At 35.6% G+C, this 16,740-nt stretch overlaps 2 protein-coding genes across 2 annotated transcripts; one reads left to right on the forward strand and one right to left on the reverse strand.

The window, feature by feature from the left end:
• Positions 1 to 5,358, reverse strand: LOC114711191 (probable chlorophyll(ide) b reductase NYC1, chloroplastic). The gene is made up of 10 exons (XM_028895557.1): positions 4,950 to 5,358; positions 3,925 to 4,003; positions 3,682 to 3,817; positions 3,444 to 3,518; positions 3,132 to 3,327; positions 2,609 to 2,677; positions 1,912 to 2,051; positions 1,650 to 1,772; positions 879 to 1,071; positions 1 to 540 (listed from the first exon to the last, which is right to left on the reverse strand). The coding sequence occupies exons 1-10, from the start codon at positions 5,313 to 5,315 to the stop codon at positions 355 to 357; spliced, it is 1,563 nt and encodes a 520-aa protein (XP_028751390.1). The 5' UTR covers positions 5,316 to 5,358; the 3' UTR covers positions 1 to 354.
• A 3,851-nt stretch (positions 5,359 to 9,209) lies between these two features.
• On the forward strand, positions 9,210 to 10,945 carry LOC114711167 (polyol transporter 5-like). The gene is made up of 2 exons (XM_028895525.1): positions 9,210 to 9,453; positions 9,548 to 10,945. Exons 1-2 carry the CDS (start codon positions 9,219 to 9,221, stop codon positions 10,873 to 10,875), a joined length of 1,563 nt encoding a protein of 520 aa, XP_028751358.1. The 5' UTR covers positions 9,210 to 9,218; the 3' UTR covers positions 10,876 to 10,945.
• The last annotated feature ends 5,795 nt before the right edge of the window (positions 10,946 to 16,740 follow it).

Genomic DNA, 16,740 nt, shown 5'->3' on the forward strand with positions numbered 1-16,740 from the left:
TGATGAGAAAACCAATAAGTCTCTTCAATTTAGGATATTTTTACCAAGCGAACATTAAAAAGGCAAAACTACTAATGCATCTGAAGGGACAATACTTCATCGCATTAGCAGGGCATTCTGTAGAATCTGCACAGAGAGCCCAAACAACACACTTGAGAGTTATACACACAAACCAAAGTGTCTGAGCTCATAACTGAAAGCTTCCTGGAAAATTGATAGAGACTATAGTAGGAAGTATTCTGTGTGGATATGGTGGGTAAAAAGGTCCACCTGCTTCTTTCTGTTGGATTGGTGATGAACATAAATTTGCCTACTCACTACAAGCGAACGCACTTTCATAACATCGCCAAGACGTCAAGTGCCAGGCAAGCTGCTGCTTGTGCTGGAAAGAATTATGAAGGCACAAACAACAGAAAGTGAGAAGACTGATACCCACGTGTTCTCTGTGTACATTTCCATGGCATCAGTGATTGAAAGACGAGTTCGGTTTTCAGCCCAGTTCCGAAGTCGATCTGCCTCAGCAGCATACAAGGCTCTCCCCTGACATACATATACCTATTACGTTCTTACTTGACATTTCTATTCAGCAAATCCAATCCATATCTACTGTGAAATGAGATGTCTGTGCTTTTCTTAATGTTAATTGTAATGTATTTTTTTGACTAACTAAGATGGCAAGTATCTAAGTACAAGCCAAAAGTGCCACCTCAAGGGAAGCGAGGGCAGTGAAAAAGAATGAGAATGTGACCTACAGAAACCCCCCAAGTCCCACAGAAGTGGGCTTGCTTAATGCACTTTTAGGAGCAAGGCTATGTTATGACAAGTAAGTCCCTGCAAAAATCATCTATTGAGATGTCATGCCCCAAAAGTTTTGTTACCTGATCATCAAACCAGCGGCCTCGACGTAACCAGGCAGTGATCAAAGCAAATAAGATTCTAGGAGGCGTCAAGTAATTGACAGCCTTGCCTGTTCCCTTGACAATCCGCATCCGAGGAACTAGAGTTCTAGCAACAGTTTCAGGGAGCTCGCAAATGATGTTAAACATTTGTCTGTTTTGTACAGTTGAGCCACTGTGCAAAAGCCATCATATGGTTTTAGCATAGTTTTAGAGCAGGATTCACGATTTCTTCATAATACATAACTTTAACTAGAAAGAGTTATAAGATATGAAACTCAAAATGTTACTACCTCCGGTCCTAATTATAAGAGCTAGTTGACTAATTTGAGGAGATTAAAAAAAGAAGTTAAGTTAGTTACTTGTGTTGTCTTTTTTAAAATATCCTTACTAAGCAACTGTATTGGTTAGAATTACTATTGTTAGAAAGATTACTTTGGAAAAAATGTATAAATATGCAAGACAAAGTGGATTGAGGTCTTATATTTAGAACCAAAATAAAAATCAAACAAGACCTTATATTAAAGATCGGAGGTAGTATTAATTTGTTGGGAAAAGAGGGAACTCAATGTCACATACGAGGCACACAAGTATTTCACTTATCAGGAATAGGTGTAACGGAAAATGTTTGTGTAATGGGAAGGAAAATAACATGGACGTCAGAACTTTCTGAATCAGCTAAGGAAAGTAAATCCGCCACCATCAATAAGAAAACCATATCAGAAACAGAAACAAGTCCAAATTGAAAGGTACCTCAATAGCAGATCTGTAAGTACCATCCCTGGAGATGCTGAATGCACTCCTACTTTAGATCTTTTGCATTCCTTCAACAGTGATCCTTGAAGCTGCCTTAGTCCACACTTTGTGGAACCGTAACTACATTTAGATATTAAGAAACAAAAAGTCATTATAAGCATCACCATGACATGAGTAAATATAAGTATAAAAACTCCATTTGGAAACCATCGGCATCCTCCAAAAAGAGAAGAAACAAAGTACCAAGAAGATAACTCACACAGCCGTCAGAGGGGTGCTGGAACCTCCAGAACCCGCACCATCCATATTAAATATGCGACCCCCATTGGGTTGGTTATTCATTATACGTATAGCTTCTCGTGTACAAATTATAGATCCAACCAGATTTGTGGAAACAATCTACAGACAAATCAGATGGTAGAAACAGAGAAGGTCAAATATTAGAAATGAATTTGAGTAGAAGACTTGAAACTCTTAACTGGCACCCAAAGTCATGAGTATTTATTTTTCAAACAGAGGAACTACTCCCTATGTTTTATATTATAAGCCAGTTTTTGGCGTGTTTACATATTTCAAAATATAAGACGCTTTGAGAAAAATTAGGTTTCATTAATGAACTTATTCCAAAATTGTCTACGATAATGATGTAATAATTAAGTTTGAGTTTGAGTTGGGATTAAATTAACTGAAGGGTATTCTTGAAAGTTTATGTGTTTTATGAGAAATTAAGATTTCAAATTGTATCCAATGAACTTCATTGGGATGAAGTTGATGTAGTATTAAGTGAGTTTGAGTTGGGATTTAATTAACTGAAGGCTATTCTTGAAAGTTTATGGATTTTATGAGAAATTAAGATTTCAAATTGTATTCAATGAACTTCACTGGGATGCGCAATTCTGCCCAATGAAAAGAAGGTCTTATGACATGAAACGGGGGGAGTACTGAGTAACATATACCTGTCTAATATCTTCATCACTAAATTGAAGTAGTGGTCTGAAACCTTTATTTGCGCCAGCATTGTTTATCTAAGTCCAAATATAAGAAGTAAAAGATCAGGGACAGAAATAGACACTGCATTCTGCTCAATATATGAAATCTTCAGATTTTGTATGTCTTCAATGACAATGGAAAACTCAACGGCCTCCGAGAATAACAAAATTCTTAAAAGAGTAAATTAGCATTGCCATTCATGGTCACATAGCGAATACTGCTATCCAAGATTTTACATTGCTATCAATGATAATAACATGTAAATCCTATGCAAAATGAATGAAGGTAAATCTAATAATTCAGAGTCCGAACAAAAACTACAGGATCACTGTATTACATTCAGTTCATGTGTCCAAAAAAAATGTGCAGGAGAGCAGCGTTGAGATGCACATAAATGGCACCAACTTATGACTGGGAACAAAACGATACAAATTAAAACATTAAATGTTGTCATTGTCCTGTTCTCGCCAGAATGGCTGCAATACTTACCCAAATGTCAATACATCCAAGCTCACTGACAGCAAAGTTTGCCAACCTCTGCACATCACGAGGCTCACAAACATCACAGGCAATGCCTACTACTTTTGCATGAGATAGCTTTGTCAGAGATGAGCCTACACCAGAGGCAATGCCTTCCTTCAGGCTTTCCTCTAGCTCTTCTACTGTTGCTTGAACAGACTCAGGGCTGCCTTCACCAATTATGAAAATGGAAGCATTGGTGTGAGTAATATGTAGATGAAAAACACACAATACTCCTCAATCTCAATTCAACAAAAGAAGTTCTCACAATCAAGACACCACCTGCGAGAGGTAACAACCACTCGATCTCCAGAAAGAAGAAATTCCCGTGCAAGTGCTTTACCCAATCCCCTTGTACTGTACAAACCATTTAGAAGATGCAGAAATCATACCATTTAGAAGATGCAGAAATCAAATTTGCAGTATAATATCTTCTCAGAGTGACAGAAACATGTTCAACTCTAAGTCGCATGTGATACACAAAATATTGTAGAGGCATGATAATATCAAATAAGTATACCTCCCAGTTATGATGACATTACGAGGACCAGCACGACAATGTTCCTCCAACACCATATTGGCACCTATCATTGTTCCTATGATTATTCCTCCAAGCCAGCTATACCATATCAGTCCCTCCATCTGGCTCTCTCCACCTTCGCAAAAATTGCAGACAATTTAACATTTGGTTTGGAATAGCACTGTGTATTAGATCAAAAAGATTTGCATACACGTCTCTATTGAAAGATAGGTATATGGCGACCTGACATCAGAAATCCAATTGTAAGGATTACCCCAGTGCTCATCATAGTTACAATATATCTTCCAATTTGAAGGGCAACCTGTTTTTCATAAAGAAAAACACTGTCAAAGACAATATTTATCACAAACCAAGCTAATATAATGCTGCGGCTTGGATACCTCTGTCCAGTGACCCAAAATGTTACATATTATAGCTGTCACTCTACCAAAGTAATGAAACAGAAAATTTAATGACATGCTAAAATATTGCTGTGGATGTCTAAACCTGATACTAGGAAGAAACTATATTCATGACATATGATATAATTCAGTTACAATAAAAAGTCTAACGAAGCTTCTGCTTTCTAATGACTAATGTCGTTTTAAAAAAAAGTAAACATAAAGAGGTGATTCTCCAGCTTGACTTAAAGAGAAAGAATCACCATTGTTCTTCTTGAACTCAGCCAGCTTTTGCTTCTCTGTTAATTTTATTAGTCTTTGAACACAAAGAACCACTTCAAAGAATCAAAGACTCAGTGATAAAGAACCACGTCTTTTCTTTTCTTTTTCTTTCTCTTTCCTTTTTTTAACCCAAAAAACTTCAAACTAGTCAACTAATGAAGCCAAAGTTCCATTAAATTCAAGGAAAGCTTCAATTGTTACCACCCACCATTTTAACTCAGCAGCTCAAGATACAAACCACAGGCTAACTATTGGGCTCAATTAATTTTTACCAAGAAATACGAGAACCATGAATCTTGGAGTCTAGAGTCCAGACTACATGATAATACTTGATCATGGAGGTTATTGATACCCGTCAAAATTATTTCAACCTTTATTTGGTCAAAAAAATTATTTCAACTTAAAAGTTTATGCTGGCAAGGCTAAGGGATTTTATTATAATTTTAAATTTGAAATCTGAATCATCTAAGAGAAAAATCATTTGATGATTACGGGGCGTAGGTAATATTCTAGAAGCTTTAGTTCGATCACTTCATGCATGGAAAAAAAACTACAGAATAGTAATAATTACTTTAAACAACTTACTGAGGATAGCACCTCCTCCACCTTCGCCACTGCTTGCCGATACTCATCATCTGATTTTGGATTCGCCTTGAAAGTCTTCAACATAATAGACTTCATAGAAACCCAGAACCCTTTTTCCCTATTCAAGTTTACCAAAATCTGATCTTCTCCTTCACTTTCCGACCTTTTCTCCTCCAAATGCCCTCCATTCTCAGACTTAAGCGCCCAGCATCGATTCAAACGAAGCCCGTCATGACCACCACCAAGTATCATCCGCGAGCTGGACCAGCAAAAACCTCGTCTGAGCGACCTCCTACTGTGATGACCTCTGAAGCAAAGATAGTCGAAGCTTTCAGGGCAAACGCGAAGCCTCACGACTGTGGCCATGGCTATGATTGAAGGATGGAAAAGACGATACTCATAACAATGTTGAAACCAATTGGGAAGTTAGGCAAGCGGGTAACTTGTGGATTTATTGATCATTGACAACTCAACTTTTGTAATTTTGTGGCCGAAAATATCAGATGAGTCGCGGGCACAGATTCGCGGGGGATCTACAAGAGTAACGAAGAAGAGGAGAAAGATTGTGATGACCACACGTCAAAGTACAACCGCAGCTTGCGAAGATTGACGACACGTGGCAATGTGGGTACGTGTCCACCTTACATTTTAGGCACGTGTGGGATTCCTTCACTTGTGTCCTGGACTTGAATGGAAGCCATGCAGTCATGCACCATTTTGTTGGAGTCGCACCATTTTGATGGAGTCTTAATTTTTAATAAATTGTCTTTTATCAAAACAAAACAAAAATAAAAGGAAACAGAAAACTGATTTGAATTTTGTTATCGAAGGTGAGCTTGCTCACGGCTTTGCTTTTTCCTGTCTTCCCACGTAATTAGACTAGTTGGAGTTTTGACAAAATTTTTGAAGTTTTGTCTTTATTTTAAAATAATTATTAAAATTTTAAAATTTTAATAAAATATTAATTATTGTTTACCATTTATGATTTATCTAATACTACCTCCACTCATAATTATAAGACCTTGTTTATTATAAACGAGATCTTATAATTAAGATTGGAAGTAATATAAGCTATGTAAAAGTCCAAGAATAGATCCTATGAAATTAAATCGTTACTAATAGGAATAGTTCCTTAAAAATCTTGTGCAGAATATGGTATACTACCTCTGGTTCTAATTATAAGAGCTAACTGACTAATTTAAGGAAATTAAAAAAAAATTAAGTTAGTTATTTGTAATAAATAAGTATTATCTTTCCTAAAATATCATTGCTAATCAAGTGTTATGGCCAGAACTACTATTGTTAGAAAGAGTACCTTGAAAAAAATACATAAATATAACAGACAAAATCGATTGGAGTCTTATATTTAAGATCAAAATAAAAGTCAAATAAGATCTTATATTAAAGCCCGAAAATAGTAGTTTATAAAAGTTTTCGATTTGACTTTTATGTGAAATTTTTTATTTTCATCATGAGGTGATTCACAAGTTATTCTTTAATATACGTGAATCAAACTGAAAAGTTTACAACGTATTCACTGTGTCTTCTATTTGAACTATTCATAAAAGCCGTTAATAATAACTCAATTTTAATGAATTTAATTATTTGTAATTAATTTTTGTGCCTGATATTTTTTTATCGTAATTTTTCCTCTTTTGTAATTTCTTTGCCAAAGTGTACTCTTTGTTATCTATCCATATTATATCTCAATGGAAAGTTTTCCAATTTTATGTACGAAGTTTTGTCGTGGTTTCAATATATAAAATTTAAAAATATAAGGAGCTATATTTATATGATTAAGAAAAACTAAGTATGCTTATTGATATTACTGGACAGGCTGAAATTTCTGTTTATAAATCAACATGATGTTCATAAAAATAAAAATTTATGTTATAATACTAGCATGAATCAACGGGACAACATAATCTCGTGAGACACTCGCCAAAGGCTATTGATAAAAAAATTAGAGGCTTCAAAGAAATCATATACCACCTCTGATTCTTAATATAAGAGTTAATTAACTAATTTGAATAAATCAATGAAATTAGTTAAGTTAGTTATTTATAATAAATAGATATTTTTTTCGTAAAATATCTTTACTAATACAGTGTATTAATTAGAACTACTGTTATTATAAAGATTATTTTACAAAAAAAAATATGAAAAATAAAGTAAATTAATGTCTTATATTTAGAATCAAAATAAAAAGCAAACGAGCTCTTATATTAAGTAGTAGAAGTAGTATAAAATAAAGGAATATATTGTGTTCTCGCTCCAATATCTTCCTAAAGGCTTCTCTGTGAATAATTAATACTCAAAATATTCACAACTTCATATTTTAAACTATTTCAGATTTGGAAAATCTTGACAAGAGCTACACAAATATGTTTTGATTTTAAATGAAATATCTTAGTTTGCTTTGCTTTTGGAACAAAAAAAATATTGCATGGGAATTTCTATTAAATAATAAATAATACTACTTCCTGTCCTTAATATAAAACCTTATTTAACTTTTATTTTGATCCTAAATATAAGACCTTAATCTATTTTGTCTCTAATATTTGTGCATTTTTTTCTAAGATAGTCCTTCTAATAATAGTAGTTCTAGCCAACACACTTGATTAGCAAGGATATATTAGGAAAGACAATATATATTTATTACAAATAATTAACTTAACTTATTTTCTTAATCTTCTCAAATTAGTCAACTAACTCTTATAATTAAGACCAGAGGCAGTAGTAATTACAACTGCACGGGGATTAGAATAGAATGAGCTAATGGAAACTATGCAGATCAAGTGTGTTATCTTTGTTGCCTTCTTATGTGGTCTGTTACGCTGTACCCTCATTAAGGTTTACTGTTACGTGGTCCTCTGTTTTTCGTTTGCTTCGCATTCCAGTTTAATACGAGCGCCGGGATTGGAACACGCGCAATTTTCCTTTAGAATACCCTGTGGATTCATCCCGCTTCTAAAGCTTAAAACTCGGAAGCTAGGACGTGGTGGGGAATGGAGCCACCAAAAATCAACATAATCATGCAGCAGTTGCCCCAGCCTCTTCCCGCCCAACAAGATTTGTTCTTGTGTTCTGAGACACAGAAAAGAAGCTACAGTTGTGGCATGGAGGAAGGGTGGGCCACCCTTCATCTTTTACCGTTCTGCATCTTTTATTTGTTGCCAGACAACAGAATTCTGATGCGTTTCAAAGATTTCATTAAACTTATATATAACCTCTAGGCCCTATATATATATATGTATATATAGCGCTTAGTTTCTTGGTTGAAAAAGCTTTCTTTGGTTTAATCAGTATTTCTGTAATATAAAAAAGAGGAATATATTGTGTTCACACTCCAATATCTTCCTGAAAGCTTCCCATTGAATAATTAAGACTGGGAAAACTTCCGCAACTAGTTGCAAAGGTTTTTCAAAAAGCGTACACGTGATGATTTGGGTAAATGGCACGTTTGGGGACAGAGCAACGCCGTCTAACTCGGAAGCGGACCCTTTAATAATTCAGATTACCTGATAGCAACTTTTTTTCAACCATATTGTGAAAAATATGATTTTAGATCAACTTGTGCTTATTATTTCCTGTACTTAATATAAAAACTAGTTTGATTTTTAATTGGATCTTAAATATAAGACTCCTATTCACTTTGTCTATCATTTTTCTTTATTTTTTCCCAAGTAGTCATCATAATAGTCGGACATATTAAAAATTCAATCAAACGGTAATTCTGCCTAACATACATGATTAATAAGGATATTTTAGAGAAGATAACACATATTCATTACAAATAACTAACTTAACAAGCTTTTTTAATCTAATCAAATTAGTCAATTAGTTCTTATATTAAAGAGCGGAAGTAGTCTTTAATAAGGAGTATAATATAAAATTACGCGTCGTGTGTCATTTTAGCCGATCATTATATTAGTGATATTATATATGTTCGCGTGTGTAATTACAAGCAAAAGCGGAGTAATGTGCAGGCTGGATCAATTATTTTAAGAAAATTATCCATTTAAGACAGGCCAACATCAGGGATTTTTTTAAAGGCATTATTTTTGCCAATTATAGTTGTCTTTACTTGGTCTTCTTTAGAGGATAGATATGAAGGTATGGAAGTTAAAGAGAAGAAGCTACAGGTTTAAGTAGTTTTTTGTTATCGTACGTAAAACAATATAGATACTTAACAATATCCAAGAGTCAAGGTTGTGTCGAGTTTTGGAATCGCCCCCTTTTCGTTTTTCTGCATTTCCTTTTTCAGAGATGGAGGACAGCCCTGATCCGGAACAGAGCAATCACCGCTATTACCATCCGCTTCCTGCTTCGGATTTTTACGCTGCAAAAACTGATCTGAAATATGAGAGAAAAGGAGAACGATCATCATGGGTGGAAGAAGACGATGTTGCAGTTGGATCCCAAAAAGACAAGCCTCGTCTCAATAAATACGCACTTGCTAGTGCTATATTGGCTTCCACAAACTCCATTCTCTTGGGATATGGTGAGTAATTTCTTTCGAATCAGTTCGATGACAGGGCAAAATCCGCTTCTGTTTCCATCGACATAAATTTTGTGTATGTACGTGTTTTGTGCAGATATTGGGGTGATGAGTGGTGCTGTGTTGTTCATAAAGGAGAATCTGAGAATTACATCAACACAAGTAGAAATCCTAGTGGGTTGCCTGAACGTATGTTCATTGATCGGATCTCTGGCTTCTGGCAAAACCTCTGATTCAATAGGGAGGCGTTACACCATAATCCTAGCAGCATCAACATTTCTAATAGGTTCACTTCTGATGGGGCTAGCACCTTCGTTCACATTCCTCATGGCAGGACGCGTGGTTGCAGGAATTGGGGTTGGATACTCCCTCATGATCGCTCCAGTGTACGTAGCCGAGCTCTCACCTTCTTTATCTCGAGGGTTCCTCACTTCCCTCCCAGAAGTCTTCGTCAGTATTGGAATTCTTCTGGGTTACATCTCCAACTACGCTCTCTCAGGTCTCTCTCATGAAATAAACTGGAGACTGATGCTTGGTCTGGCGGCCCTGCCTGCAATTGCAGTTATATTTGGTGTTCTTGCAATGCCGGAGTCGCCTCGCTGGCTGGTCATGAAGGGAAGGTTTCAGGAAGCCAGGGATGTTTTGTTAAGAACGTCAGAGACAAAAGGAGAAGCTGAGATGAGACTTGTGGAGATATCAGAAGCTGCAAATTCAAATATTTTAGGGGAAAGTCAAGGACAAGGGGTTTGGAAAGCCGTGTTTGTAAGACCTTCTGGAGCTGTCTTGCGAGTTCTGGTTGCTGCCATTGGAGTCAACTTCTTCATGCAGGCTTCTGGGAATGATGCTGTGGTTTATTATAGTCCACAAGTCTTCAGGGAAGCTGGGATTCACTCTGAGAAGCAGCTTGTTGGTGTTACCATTGTCATGGGAATCGCCAAGACTTGTTTTGCTTTGGTGTCTGCCCTGTTCTTGGACCGGGTTGGCAGGAGGCCGATGTTGTTATTGGGTTCATTTGGCATGGCAGTCTCACTGTTTGGGCTGGGCTTGGGCTCTAAATTTCTTGACCAGCATGATAGTAAGCCCGAATGGGCCATTGCACTGTGTGTGGTTGCTGTATGCTGTGCGGTCTCCTTCTTCTCAATTGGGCTTGGCCCAATAACATGGGTGTACTCATCAGAGATATTCCCAATGAGGTTACGGGCCCAAGGGTCGGGCTTGGCTATATCTGTGAATCGGCTGGTGAGTGGGATGGTGTCCATGACATTTCTCAGCATTTCCGAGCAAATAACATTTGGGGGCATGTTTTTTGTTCTCGGTGGGATCATGATACTTGCTACGATTTTCTTCTACTGCTTTCTGCCAGAGACAAAAGGTAAGAGCTTAGAGGAAATTGAAGCGCTGTTTAAAGATGACGAGGCTCACTGAAGCTCACTTCAAGGCTTTGCTTGAAATAAAACCCAGCCTTCACAAACCAAAGTAGTGGTTGCCACATAAATAAATAAAAAAAAGATACAAAAGTGGTATGAAATGTGGATAAGTAAAGAGAATGAAACAAAAAAAGTTGCAGTTTTTATTATTTTATGGTGATGTGGAAATCACTGTCACTGTATCAACTATCAACTTGTAAGTGTGATTGCTGATGATATTCTTTGGACAATTCTTGTACTTCTGCAAGAGTGGATAATATATAGATTTTTCCATTCTTTTTTCACGAGTAGCAACATACAAGTACCGCATAGTGTATAGTATAGCCTTTCTCTAGAATATCGTCTCTGATTAAGTGGATACTCTTAATTCCTACCCAAAATGAAACTGCCGTTGCTTGTTTTCAAATTTCAACAGAGCACAACATTTTGAAGTGTTGGTACTGATTAAACGAATACCCGATCTACCAAAAAATTGTGAACCTTTGTTTACCTGTTTTGAAAAGTGGGAATTAAATTCTATGCTATTCTACTAATTCTAATTTAGACCATTTCTCTCAGAAGTTCTGCTGCTCCCTGCTAGTGGATTCTGATGTACGGTGCTGATGAAGAGAGTTCATATACGTATTCACCCGTGCCGAAATCATAACCTGACCCTCAACTCAACAACTTTATACGAAAAAATTGAATCAGAATTCCACTGGCCATACGCAAGTGTTAGGAACAAAACATGACTTGTTTGTTTCTGTTACTGTAATGTGTAAGAAGACGAAGACAACGTACACTTGGGTTCACGGGCGGTGAAAATCCTTGGTAAAATTTGGTATTCTGCTACTCAAATCACAACTACCCCACACACACATACGGGTTGACATTATAATCTTAAGCAGCGCTCAGCTACTTTTACTTTGTGTAGCTCCACAAGACTTTGATTTTCTTGCTTCTGTAAGGATATATTACTAGTTTGTACTATCTTCAGTGGTGTCTGTGACCCTTCTTGCCAAAAGCTTGCTTGTTTCAACTCAAACTTCAAATAATATTACAACTGTTTCATGAACTATCCGTGTCCAGAAGCTGACTGCAGAATCAGTAGTTGTTTCAATGTCGCTTGTCTGCTACTGTGACTGTAATCTCCCCGACTTGAATATTAACTTAACGTTAAGGATTTGAATTTGCGACCGAATCTCTTGTACTTATATGTTATATGGCCAATGCAAGGGACAAGTTCATGAAATCGTAAACGAAATATGAATATAATAACATCGGAAGGACCATACGTCATGATCCAAATGTCAAACACTTGCTACAGATCCTTGTCGTCATCGACAAGCCATAAAGTGAAAAACATACTATATTGGAAAAAAATGGGAGGTCTGAGATTTTTCAGAGGAGCAGTATATGAAGAAATCCATGGAAAGGGCGATGGTTTTCTTCTTGTCATTGAGCTTATTTGGTGTTTAAAAAGCTGACTGAAATTATCTCAAACTGTCTGGTATTACTTGGTTGGTATTTTAGGTAAAGGGCAAGATCTGCTCTCTTTCGTGTGTCGTTTTTTGTTTGGAAGCTTCCATGACTCGAAAGATGCCGTATTTAGAGAGAGAAAGTGAGAAACATACCGCGAGTTGATGTTTTCAAAGTCAGATCTTAGTATTAATGTTTACAATTAATATATTATAGTGTTTGTGTTATGATGGTTTTGGAGAAGATGAGACGTACAACTGAGTGGTGAGGAGTACTCAAAAAAGATTCAACATGACGGTGAGGCCAAGGACTGAGAGCCCCTAACATTGTCTTGTAACCACCGGACGAGTTGACGAAGACACATGCATGTGGACAAATGAAGTTCTCTGTGTAGTATCCATTTAGATGGCAACACTTGAAAGGTGACAACATTAACTTTGTCGTCCACTCTGGTATCTCACATCTCGAAACGAAAACCATGTATTTTTTTTCCCTTTTATCTTTCTCTCTCCTTCTCTCTGCGTGAAACATAAATGAACTTTTGTAGCTTTCAAAATTCATTTCAGTGAACGTAGAAATATGGCGGGAGAGCCCCCGGCCCCTTCCCCTAGGCCTACATCGGACCTCTTGGCTTATCAAAGAAGATTAGGGAAGGCATCGAAGGCAAACTTGAGAGACATATGTATACTAAATGACAGGTTTTTAGGTTTGTTGCTTTTGGTTTAGGGTTGAGGGGGATAAGAAGGTAGTGGAAAGTGGAAGCAATGATTGAAATATGCAGAAACACGAAATGGGAAGTGACTACCAATTTGATTCAAATTGTTTGGTTAAGAGTCACTATCCAAAAACTAGCTGTAGAAAGTATAGAGCACACAGTTCACTGACTTAGACTCAGAGGGCCATCAAAATATATAGGCACTAGGGGGAACCTCATCAGTAGTTTTATACCCTTTCCATGCATGCATAAAGTTAATTAGTTATACTTTAAAGTCATACTACTATTTCAAAGGGTTGGCAAAAAAAGAAGTCATATTTCAAAGGAGGTTAATTATGAAAAAGCTCACAATTTGATATCTATAGATCCATTAAAACAAATTAGACATTCCCACTATGATTTACAGGAACTTTTCAATAACATTGAGCTTTGCACAATATCGAGGCGCAATACAATTATTAACAAAAAAATATACCTCCCCCGCATCCAAATATCATTTCGTAATTATATTTAAGTTTTATTTCAAAGTATTTGTGCCATTTTATAATTTCAATGAGACGTTAGTTCTTTTTTCATGTTATTTTACTAATAAAAATGACAACGGGTGGAGCAAGTGTTTGTCTAGAAGATAAAACAAAATAAATAAGAATATTTTGGGATAATACCATTGGAATTTGCTACAATTTACATTGATACGGTAATTTCTTAATTTTTATGCTTAACTTCAAAATTTAAACAGGGATATTTTGAAATAAGGGCGTATATATTGGCAAATAAGAGTTCCTTCCAAGGAATCATTTTTCTGTATAATATCTAGGATAATGCAATGTGATGAAGAAAATCAAGGAACAAAGGCGTTAAAAGAATCCCCATAAACTAAGCTCTGATGCAGCTCTTAGGATCGTTCTTCAATCTCTCCCTCTTTCCTCTTTCTACATAATTGCTGTGTGTGTTAGTGAGAGAGAGAGAGAGAGATGATTTCATTATAGGTAATTATTAATTAATCTTAGTCTCCGGGGAAATGTCTTTTTTCGGGTATAAGGAAATGTCTTTTAATTATGAATTAATTTGCCATTTATTATACCGTGACCATGTGACTAGCTAGATATAAACAAGCTAATGGAAACATTATCTCAATAATTATATAAAGCAATAAACTTTCAATCCTTTAGCAGTAACCAGACTTGTGAGCTACGAAAATAGCTTTGATAGAGTATGTTTTTATTTATAATTATACTGTATTCCAAATATCTCTTTCTTTTTTCTTTTTTCTTTTTTTATCTATATTGAGATTTCATATCAAATAATTTTACAACAACTTAATAATTAAAAATACTCATTTCATCAAATAGTTAAAAAAAATTTATATTCAAAATATATATTGTAATTATATTGATTGATGAGACATAAAACAATTTTGAAGTAATTGCATACGAAGATAAATTGTCATAGAAATTATTAATTAATAGGCTAATGAGAAAGATATATATATAATTCCATATCAAAAAATGATTCAATGCTGTGATTAAGATTACACATGCGGTGCATAAATTATCACAATAGTTATTACTGAATTATCTAATATCCGAATTAATACACCCACAGAAACATGCATTATTGCTAGATAAGCAAAGAATATATGAGAATGGAATGGAAGCTCGTAAGAGAGTAACGTTATTACTCTCGAAAAAATCAACATGTGAAATTCATTTCATAGGAGAGTAGAAGAAGAAGAAGAAGAGTTTAGGTGAAGATTCTTGCAGAAAGGCAACAGAGATGGAGGAAGCTCTTGTTTTGTTGTGGTTTATCAGATACGGCGACTCCCTTTTGAATTTCAAACACCATTAAGCGCCTGCAAAACCTGTTCCATCATGCTCTCACTTGTTTAGATATCATGGCCTGGTCCCCTAGACCCCTACCTTCCTATTAATTATACATGTTCCACACGCCCCAGCAATCACTTTCTGCATTCATTATATTGGCTGCTTCTTCTCGGACAAAAATACCAATAAACACTCAATAATCAGTAGCAGCAGCAATTCTTTAATTATTACTCCCTCTGTTTCTTATTATAAGAGACGAATAACCGAATTACGTTGATCAAAAAAACAGTTAAAATTAGTTAAGAACAATCAATGTGTAAAAAGTATAATTTTCTTTTCAAAAATGCCCTCATTAATAAGGATAGAGAACAATGGTAAATTATTAAAAGAAAGAGAAGTGGGCAGGAGAGAGAGTGTGAGTTGGAGATAATAAATATGGGTAAAATAGGAAATCAATACAAAAGAGTAGAGACAACTTTTAAGTGTCTCTTATATTTAGGAACATGCTATAAGTATCAAATGTCTCTTATAATAAGAAACGGAGGGAGTAATATATAGTCTGTTTAAAGAATTGCATTAATTAATCCGCCCATTATATTTCGTGGAGAGTAGAAGGCTTGTGATTGACTCACCGGCTTGCTCTTCGGCCGTTATCTTTGTTGTATTATTGCTGCTGCTATCTCTAAACTTGATTCCTTAATTAATCCAACTTAATTTTCACCAAAACGGGGTCTTCTACGTACACTTCCAAATCTTGATATGTTTGAGACCTCTTTCTTCGGGGTTACCAAACAAACTTGGCGAGCAAGTGAGGATTGTGCTTCTCTCGCAAGCCTCTTGTTATTCTGGCGTTCTTGTCCCGCAAGTTTTATTACACTTTTTTTTTTTTACTGTTCCACTGCTCTGACCCTGACACATTAAGGTGTGATAAGCATCGCAAGTTGTAGGTTTTATACTCCCTTACCCCGGATATAAGAGTTAATTAGAGTATAGAATTTCATCGTAAATATAAGACGTTAATCCATCTTGCCTTACATATTTATTTCTCATCCGATTCTAAATACAAGACCTATTTTATAGTATAAATTACACTATATTTACACTATAAAATAGATCTTATATTTAGGATTAGATTGAGTATTATTTTTCAAACTCATTTACCTAATTTAATTTGTATATTCATATATTATATAATATTATATGGATGAGTATTTTGGGGAGATCAAGTCACATTCATTATAAGTAACTAATACTAGTATACATAACTTCTTTTATCTATTCAAATTATTTAAGTATAGTATATTAAGAATTAAAGGAAATAGTTGGCAAAAAAGGGAGGAAATAGTATTGAGTTACTGAGTTAACTGTAGTTAAGATGGAGAGTTATTTAACTTGTCATTAATTTATGTTGAGTAAATAAAATTATAATTCTAATTCAACCAAATTGTGTGCGACTAATTATTTTGAAAAAAAAGTTTTCTCCATTTATGCCTGCAAAGGTCGGGTCCGACTGGTCGCAAACGGGAACGCAAGACGCCTTCCCTATCACGTCATGGGCTCGATACCTGCGCGAGGCATCCTGAGATTAGTCTGGCCGATAAGTTGGGATATCCTGAGTTAGCAATACCATCCTACTAAAAAAAAAAGAGTTAATATGGCGGTGATTGGTTTTTTGAGATGGAGCTGGGGGGGCTTAATAGTGAATGAGAGCATTTACTTAACCAATAGAAGAGCAGCTTTTAAAAGTAATGATAAGTCAATGAGGACAGAGAAGAGGACGAGAAAAACAGCATAAAGTTGGTCTCAGAAGATTTGAATATGATGATACTATATGCGACTTCCACTTTCAGTTTCTCATGCATTTATA

This window comes from Neltuma alba, unplaced genomic scaffold (genome assembly GCF_004799145.2).
Source record: "Neltuma alba isolate B1F8T4 unplaced genomic scaffold, ASM479914v2 tig00001772_pilon, whole genome shotgun sequence".
NCBI lineage: Eukaryota > Viridiplantae > Streptophyta > Magnoliopsida > Fabales > Fabaceae > Neltuma > Neltuma alba.